General features: G+C 47.9%; 1 protein-coding gene and 1 long non-coding RNA gene across 2 annotated transcripts; one reads left to right on the top strand and one right to left on the bottom strand.

The window, feature by feature from the left end:
* Positions 1-1,591: 1,591 nt before the first annotated feature.
* On the bottom strand, positions 1,592-23,652 carry LOC125611927. Its single transcript, XR_007342181.1, has 3 exons — positions 22,387-23,652; positions 3,692-3,904; positions 1,592-2,728 (listed from the first exon to the last, which is right to left on the bottom strand). It is a non-coding gene; the product is annotated as an uncharacterized LOC125611927 (long non-coding RNA).
* On the top strand, positions 17,754-19,158 carry LOC107159752 (ADP-ribosylation factor-like protein 4A). The gene has a single exon (XM_015506368.2). It carries the CDS (start codon positions 17,937-17,939, stop codon positions 18,537-18,539), a length of 603 nt encoding a protein of 200 aa, XP_015361854.1. The 5' UTR covers positions 17,754-17,936; the 3' UTR covers positions 18,540-19,158.
* Positions 23,653-23,681: the final 29 nt, after the last annotated feature.

The raw sequence follows: 23,681 nt of genomic DNA, 5'->3' as shown, positions 1-23,681 counted from the left end.
ACTGTCACACACCTTTTTAAAAAAATTTTTTTTAGTTGTAGATGGACTCAACACCTTTATTTTGTTTATTTAGCTTTATGTGGTGCTGAGGTTCCAACCCAGTGTATCACACATGCTAGGCAAGTGCTCTACTGCTGATCCCCAGCCCCAGCCACACACACCTTTTTTTGAAACTTCTTGTATATTCTGACGTTCAGGTGGTTTCCCTTATTGAAATGCTTGTGACCAAAGGAGTTTTGGGTTTCAGATTGTGTTAGCTCAGCAGTGGCACAAAATACCTCAGAAAGTTAACTTGAAGGAGGAAAGGTGCCACAGTCTGGCTGGGCACAATTCACGAGCCACTTATCAAGCAGAAACGAACATTATTTTTAGAACACACACACACACACCACACCACCCGAGCTCTTCAGGAATTCCCTCAGAGCCCAACTGCCACCACCGGCTTCCCACAAGCCTCTCACCCCCGCCCCCATCCTCCTGCTCTTGAGGCTGATTGGCTGGGTCATGTGGGCGGAGCCAAAAAAGTCCCCCAATGAGCAGCTCCGTGGTCTGAAAGGGCAGGGAAACAGCCCAATGAGCATCACCGCAGAGGAGCCAATCAACTGGCAGCAGGAAGTTTGCTGGGGTCTCTTCGGCTGTGACTCTCAACAGAAAGGCTTATTTTGGCTGGAGGTTCTGTGGTCACTTGGGCCTGTTCTTGGGTCTGGGGTATGCGATGGGAGCATGTAGCAGAGGAGACTGCTCACCCCACAACCGCAGGAAGTGACAGAAGAAGGGGCCGGCCCAGTACCCCCAAGGGCATGCCCCCAGTGACCCAAGCCTCCCCGGAGCCCACCTAGGAAGGACCTACGGCCTGGAACCAAGCCTCTAAACATGGGCCTTTGGGGACCACCACAGACCCAGATAGCAGCGTGGGGTGTTAGGTTTGGGGTGTGTGCACATGCTGGACGACTTTGGAATGTTTTCGTGAGCTTGCTTCTTGGGGATGGGATTCATGTCTAAACATGAGATTCACTCATATCTCACACACACCTTATCAACACACACTGAAGGTGACTTTATACACCTTCAGTAATTTTGCACGTGAAGTGAAGTTTCCTGCTGCAGCTGTAGGAAAGAGGAGGACTTCCTCCCTGGGGGATGCTGAAGGACATGTATGTTGTGCCCTGTGTTGCTCCTCATTTTGCTATATTTGCAGTAGTACGTGGACAGCATGCCTTTATTGTGTTTGGTTTTTACATGGTGCTAAGGATGGAGCCTGATGCTTCACAGGGGCCAGGCAAGCGCTCTGCCACCGAGCCCAGCCCCAGCCGGGCACCAGTGTTCTGATTGCAGCCCACTCAAGTCAGGTGCGGAATTTCCCATTTATGGCATCATATTGGTGCTCGAAAGTCTTTGGGTTTTGAAACATTTGGAACTTTGGACTTCCAGGTTAGGGGTGCTCGACCTGCGTTGCATTTCTACAGGGTGTCGCAAATGCTCAGTTCTATGTTTTAAAAAGAACTGTGAGGGACAGGCCCTTGGCAGCACTTGGTGTGGGGTGGGGACACCATGCAGTTCCTCAGCCCCACATGAAAGATCCCTTGCACATCTTTCTCCCCTGGAAGAATTCTTGAAAGGATCTCCAGGTCTCAGGGACTGCTGTACACAGATCACTTTATTTGCAGCTCATGATACATGAGCATGAACAATAAGCTGTAGGCCGTGTGCAGTCCAACCAGTCGCCTGAGTGGCGATCCCATACTTTTCTGAGGATTTGTTGTTTGTTGCTGACTTATTGTCTTACCATTTTATTGGTTCTTCCTCCCAACAAAAGGTATTAATTTTTTATCCCTTCTTGCTTTGTTACCTTATCCAGGCAGATCCCAAACTCTTATTACAGATTCCTACCAACTGGGAGTCTAATGAGGCCGATGGGCGGTAGGTGCCGTGTGCATCTGTAGTTATTTACCTCATTTAAAATTAAAATGGCTTTTTGACCATCTGCTCTTTGGTTAAGATTAGCTTATCTTTCCTGAAATAAATGTCCTTGGTGCCTTTTCATAAAAATTTTAAACTCCTGTGGTAAATATAGTACGTTTTTGTTAATCACAGGCTTAAGACAAAATGAGGTTTCATTTCTTTAAAGGTAGCAGAAATAGACTTAATTTATACAAAACTTGTAGACTGACCTTAATGATATCAAAAACATGAGCATTTATTGATAATATTGAAAATAAAAGCTACTAAAACTCTAAGCTAAACAATACCAATAAAAGTTTGGTCAAAGACCATTTTATTCAAGAAAACATCAAAACATTCCTTACTGCAGTCTTGATCAGGTGCCCACATACAGACCTAGAGGTTACAAAAGTATTATAAAGCCATATTACTCTCTTGGTCTCTCTTTGTAGTCTGTACAAGAGGATTGGAAGTGTTGCTTGTCCAGGCATGTTGGTACACGCCTGTAATCCCAGGAGGCTGAGGTAAGAGGATCACCAGTTCAAAGCCGGCCTCAGCAATTTGGCAAGGCCCTAAGCAACTCAGTGAGACCCTGTCTCTAAATTAAATACAAAAGAGAGTTGAGGATGGGGCTTGGTGGTAAAGCACCCTGAATTCAATCCCCAGTACCAAAACAAAAAAAGTCTTACCTTTGAAGGAAACACAGTGTTCCTCTCTGCTGCCTCCTGTGACTGTGCGGTGGTCACATGGCACACAGCTCATCTTCAAGTGACACAGACAACTTCTCCTTCAACAAGATAAAGGCTCACACACTTAGGGAGTTGGAAAAAGTGAGCAAAACATGCATGTTTCTTCCCGGGAACAGCAGGAGCCTGAGTTTCCTGTTCGAGGACACCCAGGGCTTGTCCAGGGTGGCCTGGTAAGGCTCTGCTTGGCCAAGGGAGCGGCCTGCAGCTCCAGCCCCCTCTCCTGAACTGTGTGCCCAGGCAGCTCGGGCCCTGAGTGCTGAACCAGCCCTTTGCTCTGCTGTGGGCAAGGGAAGGCAGCCTGGGCACTGCCCCAGGGTTCTCATCAGCGCGTCTTTGAGGGTCACCCTCCTCCCTCACATGTAACTTATCGAAGGTTCCAATTCTTCAAACCCCAGAACTTTGCCTCTTGAAGTCCACACATTTCCCGGGTCTGGGGACCCATGTTTCCAGCCCCAGCTCCTCTGCCAAGCCACCGCATTTCTGTTTGTAATAGAAAAAGTGTGTCCATGTGTCCGCACGGTTTACAACATTCTGGGCAGATCTCCTGTGTAGTGAAGTTGGCCTGACTTCCAGATTTATTCTCTGACAGGGTCAACACCCGCCCCCCCCCCCCATGGAAGGCAGCCCTGTGAGCACGTCTCGCTGGCCTCAGGACAAAGGCTGGGGTCACCGAGCCAGGCCTCCCCAACCCCGGACATGAAGGCTTCGGCCAGACTTCGCTCAGTGCAGCTGCAGTTAACCACAATCCACTTCTGCCCAAAAATGTGAAATGGAAACTTCCAGAAATAAATAACCTGTCAGTTTTACTGAGCACCGTTGTGACTAACGTGATGTGACCTCACGCACACAGTCCTGCTCAACCCTGCCCAGATGGGAACCATCCCTTGTCACCTGCCTGCTGCCCTGAGTCACTTAGCAGCTGACTGACAGGGAATGCTCATGTTTGGTGACCCAATATTATTGATAATATTGAAATTTATTTACCTAATAAATTTATTTACCTAATAAAGGAGGGGATACTCCTCACCCCCCTCTGTGGCACGGTGGCACCTCACTTGGCCACAAGAGGAGCAGTGGGTGCAGTGCCCCATGCTCTGGGAGGAAGATGCGTTCACACAGGCTTTCCTGTGGTAGAGGGCTGCGGTCATTCTGTTTCACTATTAGTCCTGGTTGTCCCCGTTGCTGTGACTGGTGTGCAAGTCCACCTTTACCATCTGCCAAGGGAAAGAACGTCCGGCTCAGCCCCGTTCAGATGTCCAGTGGGGACTTGGAGCAAGGCCCCACAGGCAAGGGGCCACCACAGGGACAGCTTGGTCTTCGTTTGTTTGGGGCAGCTCTTCTCACAGAAAAAAAAAAAATTCTGCTTACTTACCAACCTTACCAACGTGGTGCTTTGACATTTGTTGGTGACATTGTTGACACGTGGACCTGTATAGAAACTAATCATTGCCCCAGGTCACCCGAGAAACTTCCTGTGATGTCACCTGTCTCAGCTATGGTGCCTGGGAGCGGCCACTCCACGCCCCGGTCACCCGCCTTGGCATCTGCGCAGGCTCCTCTGACAAGCTGACCTTAGGCGGTCCCACCCCTGGCTTCCCTCCCTAGACGATGCACAACTGCTACCCCAGGACCCCCGACCTGAAAGGAGCAGGGGTGGGTTGGGCACTCACCTGGGTCAGCAGAGCTTTTGAAACTTTTTTAAAGAAAAAAAGCTGATTAAAAAAATCACTTTCTTGGCTGCGCTGTGGCTCAGTGGTAGACTGCCTGCCTAGGACAGGTAAGGCCGTGGGTTCGATCCTCAGCACCACATAAAAAAACAAACCAACAACAAATAAATAAAGGCTAGATTTTTAAAAAAAATATAACTTGTCATTGCTTAAAATATTGAAGAACTAGAAACTATCTTAGTGACCAATGGTAAGAGCGCCTGGCAATGCACATGTGCCCAAGTTGTAAAGGCTTCTGTTTCTACCCATGTCACCAACTGGATGGTGCCCACCAATGGAGGGGCTCCACTTTCTACTGGGATCTGTGTCCTTCCTCCTGTCTCAGGCATCAAGGGGGCCTTCCACCGGTCCACTCTCCATCTGATGGGAATCCCGTCCTCAGCTCCCAGCTCCAGGTGTCCTTCCATATACTGTCCCACTGGTTCAATCTTAATCTCTGTCAGCTAAACAGATCTCTGTCACTTAAAAAAAAGAATAGCCTAAAAGGTAACATGCTTGTAATCCCAGCCACTCAGGAGGGAGGCTGAGGCAGGAAGATCCACAAGTTCAAGGCCAGCCTTGGCTACTTAAGGAGGCCCTAACCAACTCAGAGAGACACTGTATCAAAATAAAAAATAAACATAGAAAGGGACGTGGAGGTGGCTCGGAGGTTAAGCGCAGCTGGGTTAATATCTGGTACCAAAATGTAAATTAAGGAACCAGTGAATAAACAAATAAAGATAAAAACAAAGAAGTTGGTCTTGGCCTTGACAAGAATTCTTTCTCTGCTCTGAGGTGAAGTGTCTTAACAGCAAGTCTAATGACCTTCTCCTACTCGCTAAACTTGCCCAATCTGACAGAGGGTATCCAGGAGGGGAATATGGGGAAACCTGTGCCTCCCCAAGGCCTCCATAGTCACCCCAGCTCCCTCTCACCCGTGCCTCCCCCCCCAGACACCCCAGCACCCTCTCACCTTTGCCTCCCCAGGGCCTCCCCACAACACCCAGCTCTGATGTTTTGTCACAGAGGCAGAAAGCTGACTAATACCACTATGAGGTTGGGACTGGCTTAGAGACGTGCACCTTGCCTTGGCTTGTGTGGGCTGATAGCAAAGTACCAGAACAGGGTGAACTGAAAACAGCAAAAACATGTCTGTCAGACATCCAGAGTGGGAAGTCCAGGGTCATGTGCTGGCAGGTCAGGTGTCCAGGGGGTCTCTCTGGCCTCGATTTTTGTGGACACTAACCCTATTAATGAGGGCTCTGTCCTCATAACCTGACCACTTCCAAAGGTCCCATCCCATCATACCACCCACTTGGGGGTCAGGATTTCAGCAGATAATGGGACCCAACAGCTAGACCACTGCTCACCCCAAGAGTGTGCTGAGTGGGCATGGGGGGCAGGTGCAGGTCGGGGGGCAGGCGTTGGGGAGCAGGCGTGGGGGGGCAGGTGTGGGGGGGCAGGCGTGAGGAAGCGGGCACTGCAGCTGTCGTGAAGAAAGATGGCCGTCCTCCAGATGAACTGTAGCTGAACTGTAATGGATATTTAGTGTCTCAGAAGGATCTGGCGTCCCATCTGACATAGAAGACCCAGCCTATGTTAGGAGGGCCGTAAGAAATGACTGCTATTGGACACTTTTTTACCTAAAAACTGGCATTTCATAGGGGTAACGGGACAGATTGAGGTGGAGGCCTTTCCCAGCCTCTCTGGTCTCTCTTGGGTCCTCCCTTCCTTTCCTTTTCCTGGAGTGGCCTGTGCTCTATCACCCCAGCCTGGCCCACCTCTTCATCTTAGCGGGCTCTGAGTCGAGGCTCTCAGAGGTGTCGGAGGCTGGCCGAGTTCACAGCTGACTTTGGTCTCCACATGTCATGTGAGCCCTTTCTCATGAGAGGCTCCGCTGCCCTAGGTCTGCACAGTCTGTGCACCTTCTTGTCCAGCCGCCCACCCAGGGCTGTGATTAGCAAGGCTTGAAGGGGCTGGTACCTCACCCCGCTGCCCTCCCAGCACTGTTGCTGCCCTGCCTGGGGCTCTGGGCGGGGCAGCCGCACCCCTCACACCCTCAACCCCGTCACTCACCTCCCAGCTACCTCCCATCCCCAAAGACGACGCTTGTACTGGAGGCCAACTCCTGCAGGTGGACTCCCACCGAGGCCAGCAGGCAGCACCCTCAGACCATCCTGGGCCCACGGCCAAGAAATCCAGCCACCAACCAGGAAGGAGAGACCAGGCTACTCAGGACACATTTGGGTGCAGATTGCGATTGTCCTGGCTGGGCCACACTGCGACCAGTCTCTGTGGCCAGTCACTGCGGCCAGAGGTGGAATAACACCGCTGGGTCAACCTGGGCTGCTGTCCATCTTCTAACCAGGATGGGGCACTGAGGCCTCAGGGCACTGAACAGTCAGAGGCACCAAAGCACCACATTGCTCCCCATAGACATGTGTCATTATTATGTGTCCATTAAAAATGAATCTAACAACAATAACAATTCTAAAAGAAAGAGAGTGAGAGAACACTCACTGTCCCCTCTGACCCAACTGCCTTCCTCCTGCGCTTCCCGCCACTCCTGCTCTCCCTCCCAGTCGCCTCCCTGCTCAGGGCTTGCTCTCCAGATTAGGCCTCAGGCCTTTCCTGCTCCCTAGGGTCAGTGGCCACGCCCACCACCCTGTCACTGCACACCAGGGCACCTGTGCTTTCCGACTTCCGCCTTTCTTCTGATGGTTTCACTCTGCACCAGTTCTATAAAATCCACGCCCTCCCCCCCCCCCCCCGCCATATTTACCTATGGTACAAGTTTGGGTCATATTTACACTCATGTAAAAGACAGCTGGTGACAGTGTTGAGAAAACGGTGAGTGGTTTGCCTCCCCAAGTCAGAGGAAGGGAGGAGGTGGCCTGGCCGGTCCTGGTGCAGATGCCCAGCTTCACGGCCCCAGGCCACTGTCTCCTCACACCCCAGGGAGCATGGGCAAGCCATAGCGCTCCAGGCCTGAGCTGCTGACCCCTAGTCCTTAGGTCCTCAGGCGGGCCCCTGGGTCCTCTTTCCCTCTGATGTCCCCCCTGGTGCCCTCACCCTCCAGCCTTGCAAGGTCTTCTTCTCAGGCCCTGTGCTCCTTCAGCAAAGTGTGCTGAGAAAAGCAATTTTTCAAAATCAACAGAAACAGATAGACTCTAATTGCTTTGTCTTAAATAGGCTTTTCCCTCTGTTTGGTACCAGTGGTTAGTGTCCTGTTCCCCAACTCTTCACCAGCCCACCTGCCTTGCCTTGATTTCCCTGACCTCCTGACCCTAACCCCAACCAAGAGGTTCAGAGAAACCCCATTTCCATTGTGTTTGGTTGCTCACAGGTAAAAAAGGACACACCATTCAGGAGGCAACCAACCTTCCCTGGTGGAGGATGTAACAGGACATGCATGGTGGTCAGCATCATATAACTGCTTGGAAGGGTGATTGATAGGAAAACACAGCAAAAAAAATTTTAAATGTCCCTTCCCTTCAATTAAAAAGGATTACCTTTTAGAGAATTTCTCCTAAGTAAATTATCAGTTATGATAAGTTGTAGAAGTATGTGGTAGAATCAAAGATGGTCAATAAAGTCCTGTTGGAATCTCAAATAATTGGAAATGTCCAAAATTAGGGGATTGGTTAAATAGTGGTGGTATGTCTATAAAAAGATTAATATGCTGCAGAAATGGGATAAAACTCAGAATATATTGCCAAGTGAAAAAATCAAGTTATAAAACAATATCTATGTGTGTTGTTACCCCCACATTTGCTTATTTTTAAGTAAGCATAGAAAAAATTCTGGAAGGTCTCTATTAAGGCATTGACAGGGGCTGGGGGTACAACCCAGTGGCAGAGTACTTTCCCAGCACAGTGAGACCCTGGGTTCAACCACCAGTACCACAAGGATTTAAAAAAGAACAGCTGGACTCAGTGGAGCCCGCCTCTAATCCCAGTGACTCAAGAGGCTGAGGTAGGAGGATCAAGAGTTCAAAGCCAGCCTTAGCAACAGCGAGGTGCTAAGTAACTCAGTGAGACCCTGTCTCTAAATAAAATACAAAATAGGGCTGGGATGTGGCTCAGTGGTCGATTGTCCCTGAGCTCAATCCCCAGTACCAAAAAAAAAAAAAAAAAAAAGCCACTACATCTTATTTTGTGTGTATTTTGGTGACAATGTAGAGCATATCATCATTTTTGGATTAGCCTAGGAAACTAACAATCTTAAAATTTTGTCTTTTGGTAAACTACCTCCAGATTTTGAAATACTAGCCCTACTAATAAATGTTCACACTACAGTCCATTTGTAAGTTAAGGACTTTTCATATTTGATAATAGGTGTGAAGGAAATTTAAACATTAACTCATGATCTTCTACAGTGCATCTGACAGGAGTGTCATAAATAAGTTATGGTGCTTTGCCTTGAAAAGAAAAGATAAGGCTTGAGCAGGTAGGGTTATAAGGCTTCTTTATGCTCTTCTTGCTTGCCCACATTTTCCCATTTTTCTCTAAGGATCGTGAATTAGTTGTGCGATCAAATGACATCAATAAGTGATGCTCTGACGATTCAGGGAGAGGTGTTTGTGTGAAGAGTGTCTGGCCGGCAACCTCATTATTGGATTGGCATCAGGGACAAAGACTGAGCTTTCGGCAACAACTTTGGCACCCCAGATGGGACCTAAGAGCAACCCCTGCTCCAGCTTTCCTGGGCAGTCTTGGCTCTCCAAGGAACCCTCTTCTGTGCTGAGGATGCCAGGTGGCTGGCGAACAGCTGGAGGGTTAGAGATGGCATGATCCCTGCCCTATGTATGCCCTGTTCAGTCGCCTGCCATCTGCCACTGTGGACCTCTGGACTGCTCTGACGCTGAATGCTCTTACCTGTCCACGCCCCACCTGGCAGAGAACAAGGACTTTGGGTGACTTCCCCCAACTTCACCCCCTTTCAGCAGGAAGCAGCTGGAGATACTGTTGCCCATTTTCCCATAGAAATGGAATGGAGAAGTTGACCGTGGGGATGTAACAGTGTCCACTTTATGCTTTGAATGTAGCCCCTGTTGCTCTGCCACTGCAACTGGCTTTTAAATCCTCTCTCCCTGCTCCTCCCTAATCTCAGGGGAAACAGGATCACCTTTCTGGCCCATCCTAGGCAGAGGTATCTGTCCCTGAGCACACACCCACCACAGGAAAGAAGTCATCCAGACTTTGGGGATGGCACCAGAAATTCTCAGAAATGACCATCTCCCAAATTAACTCCAACAGAGAGCACAGGGAATGCAGGCTTTGAGTCACCTCTTTAACAGCCCCCAGTTCCTGCTGGTGGCAGGATCACAGCCTCTAGGACAGGAGTTCCCTATGTCTCCTTTGCCAGCAAAGCAATCACCTTCTCTTTCTTTTTTCTCAAAACAACTTCCTTGTTACTGGGCTGGCCTCGGGGACAAGGACCAAGCTTCCGGCCACAGTGGGCTGGAGGTACAGTTCTAGGATGGACTGTTTGCCCAGTATGTGCAAGGCACTGGGCTCTTCTGCTCACGCTGCAGAAGTAACAGGTTTCAGCCAGAGGTGAGATGCAGTGGCCCTGGTTCAACAGACTTGCCCATTTGCTAAAGGATCGAATCTGCACACCTCACTTTCTGCCTCCAGAGTTCAGTAGCCAAAATTTGACTGTTTCCTTACAAAACAGCTGTCTATATTTTATTTGGCTTATTCTAATGAGGATCCCCTTCTTGTGGTCGCCCATGATGTGGAGTGTCACTGGTCATGTGTTCATATGTGAACACAGGAAAGCCATGTCCGATTCATTCTGCTGTCTTTCCCATTCTGACCCCCTCCCTTCCCTGCGTCCCCTTTCTCTGATCCAATGAACTTCGATTCTTCCCTCCCGCCCTCCCTTGTTGTGGGTTAGCATCCCCCTATCGGAGAGAATGTTCAGCTTTTGTTTTTGGGGGGGTCAGTTTTCTTCACTTAAGCACAATATCCTCCAATTCCACCCATTCACTGGCAAATGCCATAATTTCATTCTTCCATTGTGTATATATTCTACATTTTCCTTATCCATTCATGTGTTGAAGGGCACTAGGTTGGTTCATAGCCTGGCCCACCTGACCTAGCTGGCCACTTTGCCACCCAGCCTGCCCACATTGACCTCCTACATAGCCCAGATTTTTCAATTCAGGCCGCCGTCTGCAGAGTGTTTGGATCACCATTGCCCTGCTGTGAAACCGTCACCGTCGTTGTCGATCACATTATCGATAAGGCATGTGCAGGCCCCACACCATGCCCTCCATATGTATCGTTCACGTTGACCTTCACATTGCCCTCTGCATCATGTGTGGTCCCACCTGCATCCCATCATTACCCTCTCTAGGGTTCTTGGTTCCTTTACGTCAATCTGCATTTGCATTTGGTAGAATTTTTCTTCTTTGTGAAAGATTTGCTTTAACATTTCCTGCAATGCAAATTGGCTCATGATAATTATTCTTATTTTTTGGATGTCTGAAAAAAGTTTTTATTTTTTTTTCTTTTTTAGTTTTTAAAAATTGAGAATTAACTCACATATAATAAAACTCACTTTCTCAAAGTGCATCACAAGGTCGTACAACCACCACCCCATCTCACTCTAGAACATTTGTCACCTCAAAACCCCATACCCATGGCTTCCTCCTCCCCTTACCCCCTCTTCCCAGGTCCAGGCAAACCCTAATCTATTTTTGGTCTCTAATTTTTTCATTTTTTAAAGACATTTTCTGGATAAAGAATTCTAGGTGGACAGTTATTCACTTACAGTTATTTCAAGGTTTTTTTAGCTGCGACGATTTGAAGATGAATCCTCCAGAGGTCCACATGGTAACGTTGGCCCTGGCCTGTTGCTTCTGGGAGGATGTGGAGCCTTTGGGGGGGGGGGCTAGAGGGAGGTCTGCTGGTCCTGGGGCTTGTGCCCTGAGGGACATGTGGGACCCTGGCCCTTCCCTTCCTGCTTCTGACACCAGCTATGAGTGGGTGGTTTTGCCCCACCAGGTGCTCCTGCCATGATGCCCTGCCTTTCCACAGGCCCAAAGCCATGGGCTAACCTGTCATGGGCTGGAGCCTCCAAAACTGAGGCCAAAACAAACCTTTTATCCTTGTAAGCTGAGTGTCCCAGGTGTTTGTTACAGTGAAGGAAAACTCATGAACACACTAGCAATTTGACTGTGTGTCTTGCTTGTGCAGATTTTTCACATTTCTTCTTTGGAGGGTTCAATGAGTATCTTGAATAGCTTCCACCAAGTGTAAGAAAATTTTGGACATTATTTCTCTTTTCTCTCTTTCCCTCCCTCCCTCTCTCTTTTCCTTGCAGGACTGGAGATCAAACCTAGGGCCTCACACATACTAGGCAAGTCCTCTGAACTATTTCTTCAGCCATTTTTTTCTTTCTCTCCCTGTCCCCGCCACCCCCAATGTTCAGAATTAAACCCAAGGAAGCTCTAACATTAAGCTACATCCTTAGCCCTTTTTATTTCATTTTGAGACAGGGTCTCACTAATTGGCCTGACTGGCCTAGGAACTTGCGATCCTCCTGCCTCAGCCTCCTGAGGCACGGGGATCACGTGGCCATCAAGCCCAGCTTTGGCCAGTACTTCTTCAGTAGTTCCCCTCTCACCTCCTCTGGGCACTGCCATTACATGTGCATGAGGCTTGCACGTGGTTAGCAGGTGTGCTTTGCTTTTCTTTCTGGTTATTTCCTTTGGATAATTCCTCGTGCTGGGCTCTCTCTCGATTCACAGTTTTCCCTTCTGAGTGATGTCTAATCTGCATTTGTTGCATCCAGTGTGTTTTCAATCTCAGACATTGTGGTTTTACCTCATGAGTTCACATAGGGTGGTTTTGTCTTTTCTTGGCATCAGGAGCATGACACACTATCATGTGAAGTGTTGTAATGTGATGGACCACTGCTTCTAACAGTTGGGCCAGTTCTGCTTCTTTCCTTTTTCCTTTTCTTGTGGTGCTAGGGATTGAACCAGGGCCTTACCATGTTAAGCAAGTGCTCTACCCAGGCCTCTGGTTCACTTTTTTGTTTGTTTTGTTTGTTTATTTATTTATTTATTTATTTTTAGTTGTCAATGGACCTTTATTTTATGTACTTATTTATTTATTTATGGTGCTGAGGATTGAACCCAGGGCCTTATGCCTGCTAGATGATGGCTCTACCACTGAGCCACACCCCCAGCCCTCGGGCTCACTTTTGATTCGTCGATTTTTCCCCTCACTCTGGGATACGCCTTCCTGCTTTTTTGCTTGTCTAGTGACCTTTGAGCAGATGCCAGACATTATCAAGCCTGCTTTGTGGGAGGTGGATATTTGATATCTATAAATATTCTGGAGCTTTGTTCTTGCATGCGGTTCAGTTACTTGGCAACAGTCTAACACTCTGGACTTTGCTTTCGTGGTTCATCAGGGGAGACCAGACCAGTGCCCAGTTCAGAGCTAATCATTCTCCAAGTGAGGAAACGCCCTCCTCTGGATGCCAGCCAGGGCTCTGGGAATCATGGACCTTTTCAGTCTTGCCCTGGAAAGAGACCCCACGCCAGCCCTGTGTGAATGCCAGGCTCTGCCACTCTACTTCTGTGGAGTGGGTCTTGACGGGTCTTGCCTGGATGATCCCCTCATGCACATGTATTGGTCCATGTTCAGCTGAGTCCTCAAGGAACTTGAAAATCTTTGGAATAGACACTCTGTGACACTTTTCTCTCTGGTTCTCCGTCCTTATGACTCTGGCCTCCTGATCTTCACAGAATCTGAGCTTCATATGCTCATTTAGGGAGATGGCTGGACTCTGCTGGACCCCTATCCCTGGGTCATGGCCCAGGAAGTTGGGACAAGCGTGGTATAAAGAACAGACCGCATGCATACAACTGTATGACTGTGTAGGTGGCTCTTAAGCTACTCCTGTATCTGGTTCTGAGACCCAGACTTAGCTAGGACTTAGCTCAGAAAAGGGGACTGTCTTGGGCTGAAGCAGCTCCTGGTGGCTGCGTGGATGACCCTGGCCTTTAGCTGGTCCCAACAGAGGAAGAAGAGAACATTGAGGCCACAGGCACCTTCGGAAGACATTGTCTCCTGGGGATCCCATTGGCTGAGATGCAGAAGGGGAAGCGAGACAGGGTCCACTGTGGCTTCAGGGAAGGAAGAGGGGAGGAAGAGGGAGCAGAAACTAAGCCTGAGGGTGGAGAGCAGGGGACACATGTTGCAAGGAAAGGTTTGAAGACATGCCGAGGTATGACAAAGTGCAGGTGTGGAAGGGGAAGGCAAGGATGGTCACCTTGCCAGGTGCAGTGTGCACACCTATGATCCCAGCCGCCGGGAAGGCCCTGGCAGGCCTTCTTTCCAAAACACACAAAAATGCTGTCTGCTTTATTATTCTCTGTACTTTTTAGTATGTGCTTTTAAATATGTCTAATTTTTAAAAGAAAAATCCTTTAAAATGGTCTAAGAAAACATGGGAAATTCACAAAAAGAAAAATGTATACGAACAATAAACATATGGGAAAAGAAGGAATTTATTCTTCTAAGGTAAGCCAGAATAGCACCGAGATACCATTCAGCTCTAAAATCTCTTGACCTGTGAAAACGCCCAACATTGCAGAGGTCACCAGACTTGTCTCTGCAGCAGGCACTCAGCGGAGGTGAACTTGCTTGTCACCTAGCATGTGCGAGGCCCTGGGTTCGATCCTCAGCACCACATAAAAATAAATAAAATAAAGGTATCATGTCCAACTACAATTAAAGAATAAATATTTTTTAAAAAGAATTGTAGGAGTGTGCATATTTTTCCCTTTCTTCTGTTGCTGGACTGTGTTTTCTGACCTGCCATAATGAACATGTGTTCCTTTTGTAACAAAATATACTTCAGCCCCTTTTAGTGAAGAGCAATATTGCTCTTTCAAGTGTCTCTTAATCCTGTCTCTCATGCCAACCAGCTCTCATTGCTGTCCTTAGAAGACCTCATTTCACCCTGCAGTTGTATTTATCAGGCCTTTCAGGTCTTTCTCGATTTTGCCATGTGGTGATTAAATAGAGTTTCCTGTCTGAATTATTCTACCATCATAGGTTTGGATTTTTTTTTCCCAAAAAGTCTTTTCCTGTTTCTTTTTAAATAATAGTTACATTTGTGTTACATTTTACCTAAAACATCTATCAGATGGACACTTAAAAATATGTTCCTATTGTGTTCTTTGTCTAATGAAATGATGGCATTTGCAGGTAAATGGATGGAGCTGGAGAATATCATGCTAAGCAAAGTAAGTCAATTTCCAAAACCAAAGGCCAATCGTGTTTTCTGATGTGTGGATGCTAACTCACCATAAAGGGTGGGGATAAGAATAGAGGTACTTTGGATTAGGGAGAGGGGAGTGGAGGGAGGGAGGGGAGGGGATGGGGTCAGAAGGACAGTGGAGTGGGTAGACATTGTCACCCTATGTGCACGTAAGAGTACACAACCAATGTGACTCCACACCACGTGCCACCAGCAGAATGGTAAGTCATGACCATCCACAAATGGTGTGTCAAAATGCATTCTCCTGTTGTGTGTAACTGAAGAGTACAAATAAGAGTAAATAATAGACAGTGCACGCCTTCCCGGGGCCTGGCACAGTGCCCATGTGTCCTGGCAGGCACTCACATGTGTAGCTCCTACGTGCACGCGTGCAGTGTGTACCAGGCACTGAGCCTGGTGCGTGCCAAGCACCCACGTGTGTAGCTCCCATGTGCATGTGCAGTGTGTGCCAGGCACTGAGCCTGGTGTGTGCCAAGCACGTGTGTAGTTCCAGTGTGCACGCGCAGTGTGTGCCAGGCACCGGGTCTGGTGCGTCCAAGCGCCACTTCTTTGGTCCTCACAGCAAGCTTTGGAGTTCATTGTATTTTTGATTTTGCAGGTGAGGCTTTGAGCGGGTCCAACCTGCCAGAGAGGAGCAGGTAGGAGCAGGTAAGAGCAGGTAGGAGCAGGCAGGAGCAGGTGCGGGGCCATGCAGATGGCATCCGGGAGGGGAGGCAGCGGCACACGGGCAGTCAGTGCAGGGGAAGTGCCACCCTGTGACAAAATGCACACTCAGGGCTTCATGGGCCTGGGCTGACTCCGACAGCTCTGTTCAGAGGTGGCTTCGGGCCAACTGTGCAGTTCCATAGCAGGTATCCAGAAGGACCGAGCCCCGGGGAATTAGTGCTCTGCGGTTACTGTCTTGAAATTCTCAATAGTTTTATCTTTAAAGCGAGTTTGGCGGGTGAAGTCCAATGAACTTGGGTGTCTGTGCCCCGGCTCTCACCCGTGCTGCCAGCCACCAGCTCCCCTCCTCCCTGGGACAGGTCCTTGGCAGGCTCTTTCCCATGGCCTGGTGCCTGGGCCACGTCTGTTCTCCTCACTGTGACCTCTGCGCCTGCCACCTGGACTGGCAACCCAGTTGTGTCCACTGCGGGGTGGTGGCTGATGGCGGCTGCGGCCTTCTGCCCACAGGGGACCCAGGCCCAAGCATGGGGAGGTGCTGGGGCCAGGTCCTGCACCCAGAGTGCACCCCAGCAGAGCTTGGCAGCAGCAATCTCTGTCCATGCCTGGGTGATTTGCCCTGGGCAGGTGTCTGGCCCACCTGGGCTTGGCACTGAGCTGGTCCTGGCCCTCAGGACACAGTCTGCTGTCCTGGGCTGGCACCAGCATCCATGCTGAGTTGGCCATGCTGAAGGGGGGGAGGGAGGGGACATAGGAGGAGGGGCTCTACCCAAGTTCTCTGCCCAAAGGAGAGCAGCATTGGAAAGAAAAAATACCAGGACTCGCAGGAGACACACCCAAAAGCAAGGAAGAGCTTTCTATTTCCATGCTTTTATGGGCCCTTCTTTCCATTTCTGTAGCCAGGGCTGCTGTCCCACAGTCCAACCAGTGTCATTCAGCTTCAGGCCATGGGAAGAGGGAACAGCTTGTACCTGGAGGAAAAGGGACTTCTATTTGCTTATTCCGCCCTTGTTGACCTTTGGCTTGGAGGCGTTGATTCAGAGAGCCTGCTGCCCTTGTTCTGGTGGTAAGAAACCAGCACCATGATTCAGTGGGAGAGATGAGCTTCCCACCCCTCATGTGGTTTTTGTACTGTGCATGGGACGGGTGGTGGGCAGAATGGGGGAGTCACACAGAAAGCTGGATGGCTGTCCAGAGAAGGGCTGTTGTCAGATGGATGGCCCCAGGTACACTCCTTCCAACCATCTTGAAGCCACTTTTTGCAGGCCTTTCTGACAAAGGCCAGTCTTCTTGTGAGACACAGCCGGAGGGTCGATCGCCTCTGACACAGCACGGAGGCCTTGCTTCTCCAGGCCCTGAGCAGGGCAGCTAGGCCACAGGTCCTCCCAGAGCAAGACAGGACAGCCGGTTCCACAGTCACAGAGAGTGCGTCCCTGGAGGAGGCACCGGGCCCGCAGGAGTTCCCACAGCAACCGTGTGCACGGCCGTGTGCCCGAGGCTCAGTTGTGATTCCTTTTTTAATGACCGTACCTGTCATCATCAAATCAACTCTAGCTTATAATTATACACTGCCCAGGAGTAAGCTTTCAAAATGTGAACCAATCTGGAAATAAGTCAATTTCACCAATTTCCATTTAACTTTACTTCATGGTTTGGGAGGTTCCCCTGGAGAGTGGGCTGGCACAGGGGTGGGAGGAGAATTTGGGGTGCTGTAGGTTACAGGGATGGGTGGATAGGTTCCCCCTGGCACCCCATCATCCTTTTTCCTATTAGTTACTAATGAAATTAACATTTATGTCCCAGAAACAGGAAATACCAACTCTGCTTCTATGCAGGAGGCAAATTTTAAAGTGCCCCTTTACTTGCCTCCAATCTGTGCTCAGAGGTGTGCAACAGCCAGACAAAAGATCAATACCAGACCCCCCAGGCAGGACAGAGATTAATACCCATTTTTTTAATATTTATTTCTTAGTTGTAGTTGGACACATACCTTTATTTTGTTTACTTATTTTTATGTGATGCTGAGGATCGAACCCAGGGCCTCGCACGTGCTAGGCGAGCGCTCTACCTCTGAGCCCCAGCCCCAGCCCCCATATTTAAATAATTTCTAACTACTTTTATCATTTTTTAAAAATCAAAATGTGTTCTTCATAATGGAGTTGGAAAACAAAGAGAAGAAAAGTGAGATCTTCTCTTTGTCCTTATCTGCTGCTCTCCTGGGCCCCACTAGGGGACAAAGGATCGAATGTTGGGATTGCGTTTTTAGTTTACCTGCCTACATTCTCAGCTTCCTACCAGCCCTCCCTTGCTCCCATGGCTGCCTGGAATTGGTGTCTAAGCTGCAGATGACTCTATAGTTAAAAAAAAAAAAAAAAAAACAGAGAGCTGCGTGGAGATCTAAACTGGACGGACGTGGGGTGCGTTCCCCCCGCATAGAAACGCCTGCCAATGGTTTCTCGTTTGGACCCAGACTCCGATTCCGGAGCAGTCTTGTAGCTGCATCACCAAAGAGATTCCAAAGCAGAAAGAAGAAAACATTACAATTTGGGACACTTATTTGCAACTGGAAATGGGGAATGGACTGTCAGATCAGACTTCTATCCTGTCCAGCCTCCCTTCATTTCAGTCCTTCCACATTGTTATACTGGGTTTGGACTGTGCTGGAAAGACAACTGTTTTATACAGGCTGCAGTTCAATGAATTTGTAAATACTGTACCTACCAAAGGATTTAACACTGAGAAAATTAAGGTAACCTTGGGAAATTCTAAAACAGTCACTTTTCACTTTTGGGATGTAGGTGGTCAGGAGAAATTAAGGCCACTGTGGAAGTCATATACCAGATGCACAGATGGCATTGTGTTTGTTGTGGACTCTGTTGATGTTGAAAGAATGGAAGAAGCCAAAACAGAACTTCATAAAATAACTAGGATATCAGAAAATCAAGGAGTCCCTGTACTTATAGTTGCTAACAAACAAGACCTGAGGAACTCACTGTCTCTCACAGAAATTGAAAAATTGTTAGCAATGGGTGAACTGAGCTCATCAACACCTTGGCATTTGCAGCCTACCTGTGCAATCATAGGAGATGGACTAAAGGAAGGACTTGAGAAACTACACGATATGATAATTAAAAGAAGAAAAATGTTGCGGCAACAGAAAAAGAAAAGATGAATAACAGTACCTTTTATATCTGTGTGGAATAGGTTTTCTCTGGTCTGATTTTGACAAATGGAAGAGTGTCTACAGCCTGGTTTGCGTGTCTGCCTTCCTGGATGCTATTAAAGCTTTGTTTTGTTGAACAATCAGATGCCCAATTTATTTGCCTTTTGGAAGATGAGTAAATGCAGTGCTTCTTAAAGTGGTTTCCTCTCCCTACACCATAAATCTATCGGTACTACCATTTTGGGAAGCCAAGCAAGAATAGTAAATTGACCAGAAAATAGTTGTGGAAGTTTGACCTGAAGTTAGTAAAATAAAACTCTGAAGAGTGTCTACCTAGTGTTTTGTGCTTATATCTTTTGGGGGGAAGCCTTTGCAAAGAAATTGCATACAAGGCTTTGTATGTTAAGATAAAATGCTAGTGAATGGATACTTAAAGTAGATTAATATATACACATATTTATGCATTTATATGATCACACTGGGACAGGGAGGAAGTGTTTGCTTTTTTAAACTTTGGCTAAATGATTTTTTTATGTTTCTGGAATCAAATAATTTAATGCTGTCTCTTAATTCTAGACAATGTTTAAGTTGGTCTGACTTCAATAAAAAATAAGGTGTTTGAGGTATACTCAAGTGCATGGATTAGTTTTCTTGATGAAGCATGTTTTGGTGTGTAGTCTTTCTTAGAAATAACTATGCATCTTTCTACACAGGTTTAAAACAACTTTTTTGGGATTTGGGGCTATTATAGAAGTAGGTTGTTGTCAGAAGCACTTTCACTTAAAGAACCTAGACTAATTTACTTGACTTTAATAGTAAAGTAAATATGGGAATGTGGACTAATCCTAAATGCATATGCTTGGATATATGGATTTATGAAGAAAGCAATTAGTGAATGTAGATAATACATGGTCTCTAAAATACTCTGGTTAAAAGATATTTGTTCTATTAATATTTGCTGGCTGAAAACAGATGTGGTTTTTCACATATTTTTGTAGTGTCTTGGGAGGGGCAAAATCTTTATAAACAACACCTGATGTGTAATGGAATGAATATGTAAAATATCAATATATGTTCTGAGCTTTAAAAAAAAAAAAAAAAACCAGCAGACAAGAACAAATCCCAGCCCCCAGACCGACCCTTTCCCCCCTGGTTTGAGGAGCCTGCTACAGCACAGAGCTTTAGGGTGGTTCTCTGGTCGCCCCTTCAAGGTCTGGAGGCTGTTCCTGGGGGGCCTGAAGGGGCACATTTCACTGTCACCTGCCTCCCCTGGTCACAAGTCAGTTACCTGCCCAACCTAACTGCAAAGAAAGACAAAGCTGTGGTCTGTCCTGGCCCCTGGGAAGAGGAAAGAATTGGCACCACCTCTGCATGCTTTCAGGGGTACCACACAGCCAGGAGCAACAGGGAACTGGGGAGCACCACACTGGGAAGCCCAGGTGGACAGTGGGGATGAACACTAGAGGGTTTGCTCAGAGCCTCATAAAGCAAACTCTGTGCAGCCGCCCTCCTCCACCCCAGAGGGACAGTGGAGCGTCAGCCTTTGGAGTGAACAGATTGGCTATGGACCTGGGAACACCAGGCCAGCTCAAGATCAAGGAAGTGGGTTGAGACATCCTGCTGTCAATCAAGACACAGGCCTAACACCTCTTCTCTCACACATTGGAAGCGCACTCAAACTTTCTAGGCACAAGTCCTTTTCTAAGAAAGGGCTCCCAGGGCCTCCCAGGGAAGCAGCTTCGTTCTGCCCCTCACCCTACAGTGAGTCCCACACCCTCTCAGAATGTCCAGTGAACTGTGCAATAGCTCCCCTATATGAATCCAGGAACAGAGAGCCAGGAATCACCTAGAGATCAAAGGGAGTCTCTAATGGGAAAGACAAAGTCCAAAATAAACAAGTAGAAGATGAACTCAGGTCAAAGACGCAGGACAAAGGGCAAAAGAAACTTCGGTGGAACCCACTATAATTAATCTTCAGAGAGCTATGAGAGCATATTGCAAACATACAAAAAGAACAGGATGCTATGGAAAAAGGCACATCCCTGGGACCAGAAAGAGCTCTGAAAATTAAAAAGGCAGGAGACAGGAAGTGAGGAATTCAGCAGGAATGGAAAATAAAGTTGACAACATCTCCCAGAAAATAGAATCACAGGTAAAGAGAAGAAAATTGGAGAAAAGAGAATAAAATTACAGATGCAATTTAGGAGTTCTAATATCTTATTGGTAGTTTAAGACTGGCAAGGAAACAGACAAGGGAATCGTGGGAGAATTCCCAAGAACAAAGGTTCATGGGTTGCACCACGGGAATGCCCTCAGCACAACCATGGGAAGAAACGGGCACCAGGGTGCATCAGGAACCCAGAAGGCCAAGGATGAAAGGAGACCCGAGGACCTGTGGACAGGACATGTACTGCCTGCAAGGCAGGCAAGGGTGGCATCTGAGTCCCGACAGCAAGATCCAGGATCATCCTGCAGGGAGATGATGGACAGTTCAGAACTCTGCACGTGGCTATGGGTTGAACATGTGTTGAGAACCATCCCCAATGTCACTGTGGGGACAGGTGTAACCATCAAGAAGTGAGCAGGTCAGGAGGATCCTACTCCTGAATGGATGCATGTTGCTGTGGTGGGAGGGTCTATGCTCTCTAGAGTGGGCTTGTTATACAGGAGAGTCCTGGGCTGTCACAGGCTCCCTCCTTCCCTCCCTCCCGCTCTGGCATCTGCCTTCCATCAGGGGATGACAGCTAGGAGGCTTATTCCAGATATGGGCATCCTGTTCTGCTCTTGGATTTCCCAGCCTCCAGAACCATGAGCCAAATAAACTTCCATTCATTATAAATTACCTAGACTGTGATATTCTGCTATTCTTGCATAAAATGCATTTAGTGGAATTAAAATGACCTCATGGGAGGATAGCCCACTCCTCCAACCCCTATTCCTTGGAGTCCCAGATGAATTGTTCCTGCTAAATCTCCAGACTAATGAAACTGCTCTTTTATTTTTCAAAACACATTTTGAAATTTCAAAAGTAATACAAGATTATTTAAAAAACAACAACAATAACAACAAAGCACAAAAGAAAAATTTTAACTCATCTAAATCTCATCACACAGATTAATACAGTTGACATTTTAGTGTATATACATCTCTGCTTTTTCCTAATACGAAAATCAGTACTCTGCCTTTTTTCACCAAACACTGTATCTTGGACATGGCTTCATGTCCAAAACCATATATCTACATTTTCTTTTCAGTGCCTAATGGTTCATCATTTGGATTACCGCATGTGATCCTTTCTCTATTGCTAGTTATTTGGGTTCTTTATTTTCCTTCTTCCCTTCCTTTCCCTGATTAACTTGCTGTGACAATAAAACTGCACACACATCTTGTGTCCACGTCCAATTATTTCCCCAAGATAAGCTTCTGGAGGGGAGATTACTGTGCCAGAATGTGTATCTAGGGGAGCCTCCACCTTCCCTCCTAAATTGCTCTCCTCAAAGTTTATCCCCCCACACACCAAGAGAGAATGCAAACACCACATTCTAATATCCTGCCAAGCTGTGTACTTTGATCAGAGCTTACAGTTTCCCAAGGGTTAAACCACTAAGGGAACAAGGCAAGGGGGTTGGCAAGGGAGGCATGGAAACAAACAAGAAATGTGGAGTGCTTCAGTCCCTTCTTTCTGGTTCCTGCCACACTAGGAGACATTTCTACTTTGGAACGCCAGCCCTGGAGATTCCATCCGCAGCTCAAACCCCAGCTTTCCCTGCTGTCCCCCCTTTGCAGTATTTGAGTTTGGGTCAACCCCTCCTTACTAGAACACATTCTTTTGGGATGAAAGACATCATCAACTCACGTGTGGTTTAGTCAGCAATATCACCCAATAACAGGGTCTCTGCGATGTGCCCAAGTTCTATGAAACTTCAGAACCAAGCTTGCTAGAATGAGGTGTTGAATCCACTGATCTGCCAGCCTCAGAAACAAAGCCACACTGAAGCTAGTGAAAACAGGAGCAGAGTCCAAGAGCTCTTCCTCTGATTCTTTCTCCCTGTTTTTGGCCCTGCCTCATGGTTCCTGCTCCACTAGCTGAGTTGAAATGCCTTTGTTAGTCTCATCCTAAGGGGCACTATTCTGAGGCTACATTCCCATGGTCCATTCTTCGCTTTATTCCTCATTTGCTCCAAGACTGAGGATCATGCACTTTCTTCCTAAGCTCTCACCCCTGGTTTAGGGTAGTTGGCAGTTTTGCACAATGGCTAGCATTTCCCTTGCATTTCCTAGGTCTGTCCCTTCTTGATAAAGGAGGCTGATAGAAACCAACTTTGTTCAGATCAGGAATCCAAAGCCCTCTCCCTCCAGACGGACTCAGAGACTGACAAAGAATATGTGCAATTGGGTTTAAACAAATACAGAAGCAGCTTGTGCACATTTCTTATTTTATACAAAGTCCTCTTTCTTGCTGCCAGCATGCTAAAACACACGGAACTTTGCACCTGGACACACCACACTCGACAGCCTGCGTCCTGAAAGCTTAAAGGCTTCCACGCCTGGCTTTCAACACCCCTGAGACTGAAGACAGAAAAAGACGTTAAGGGTGTGAGGACTGGACCTAGTTCTAACTCCCCTTTGGGCCCGACCTGTCCTAACATCTAAGTGCACAAACTATATTCATGTTAAAGTGGAAAAACTTCTGTTCTCTGGGTTTCGCCTTCTACAACCTTGCACCAACGGTGCCCAAACTTTCTCAATTCACCAGGAATCGTATAACTGTACACTTTTAATTTTACTGGTTTATAACAAATAATTAACTGTGCCATTTAAAAAAAAAAAATAGAATGCCACAGTCCGAAATCCAACCCTCAGATAAAGTCCATTACAAACAACTGCAGGAGAATTGGGGATAGAGAGAAGACACTGGAGACGGAACTTCGGGAGGCGCCGGGAAGCCCTGCGGAGGCTGCGGTGGTCCGCTGCTCCCACTAGCGTCCTCAACCCGCGGGCGCCCGGGACGCCTTGCCCCGCGGGCCAGGCCCCGCCCCTCCCCTGCGGGCCCAGCGCTTGAACCCGCCCCTCCCCGCCCACCCGGAGAACGAAGCCCCGCCCACAAGAGGCTTTCCCGCGGCTCTCCCCGCCCACCGCGGCCGGCGATTC

The sequence above is a fragment of the Marmota marmota genome, unplaced genomic scaffold, assembly GCF_001458135.2.
Source record: "Marmota marmota marmota unplaced genomic scaffold, marMar, whole genome shotgun sequence".
Classification (NCBI taxonomy): Eukaryota; Metazoa; Chordata; class Mammalia; order Rodentia; family Sciuridae; genus Marmota; species Marmota marmota.
Note: the sequence above shows the minus strand (reverse complement) of the source record. Positions and strands in the feature narration are given on the sequence as shown.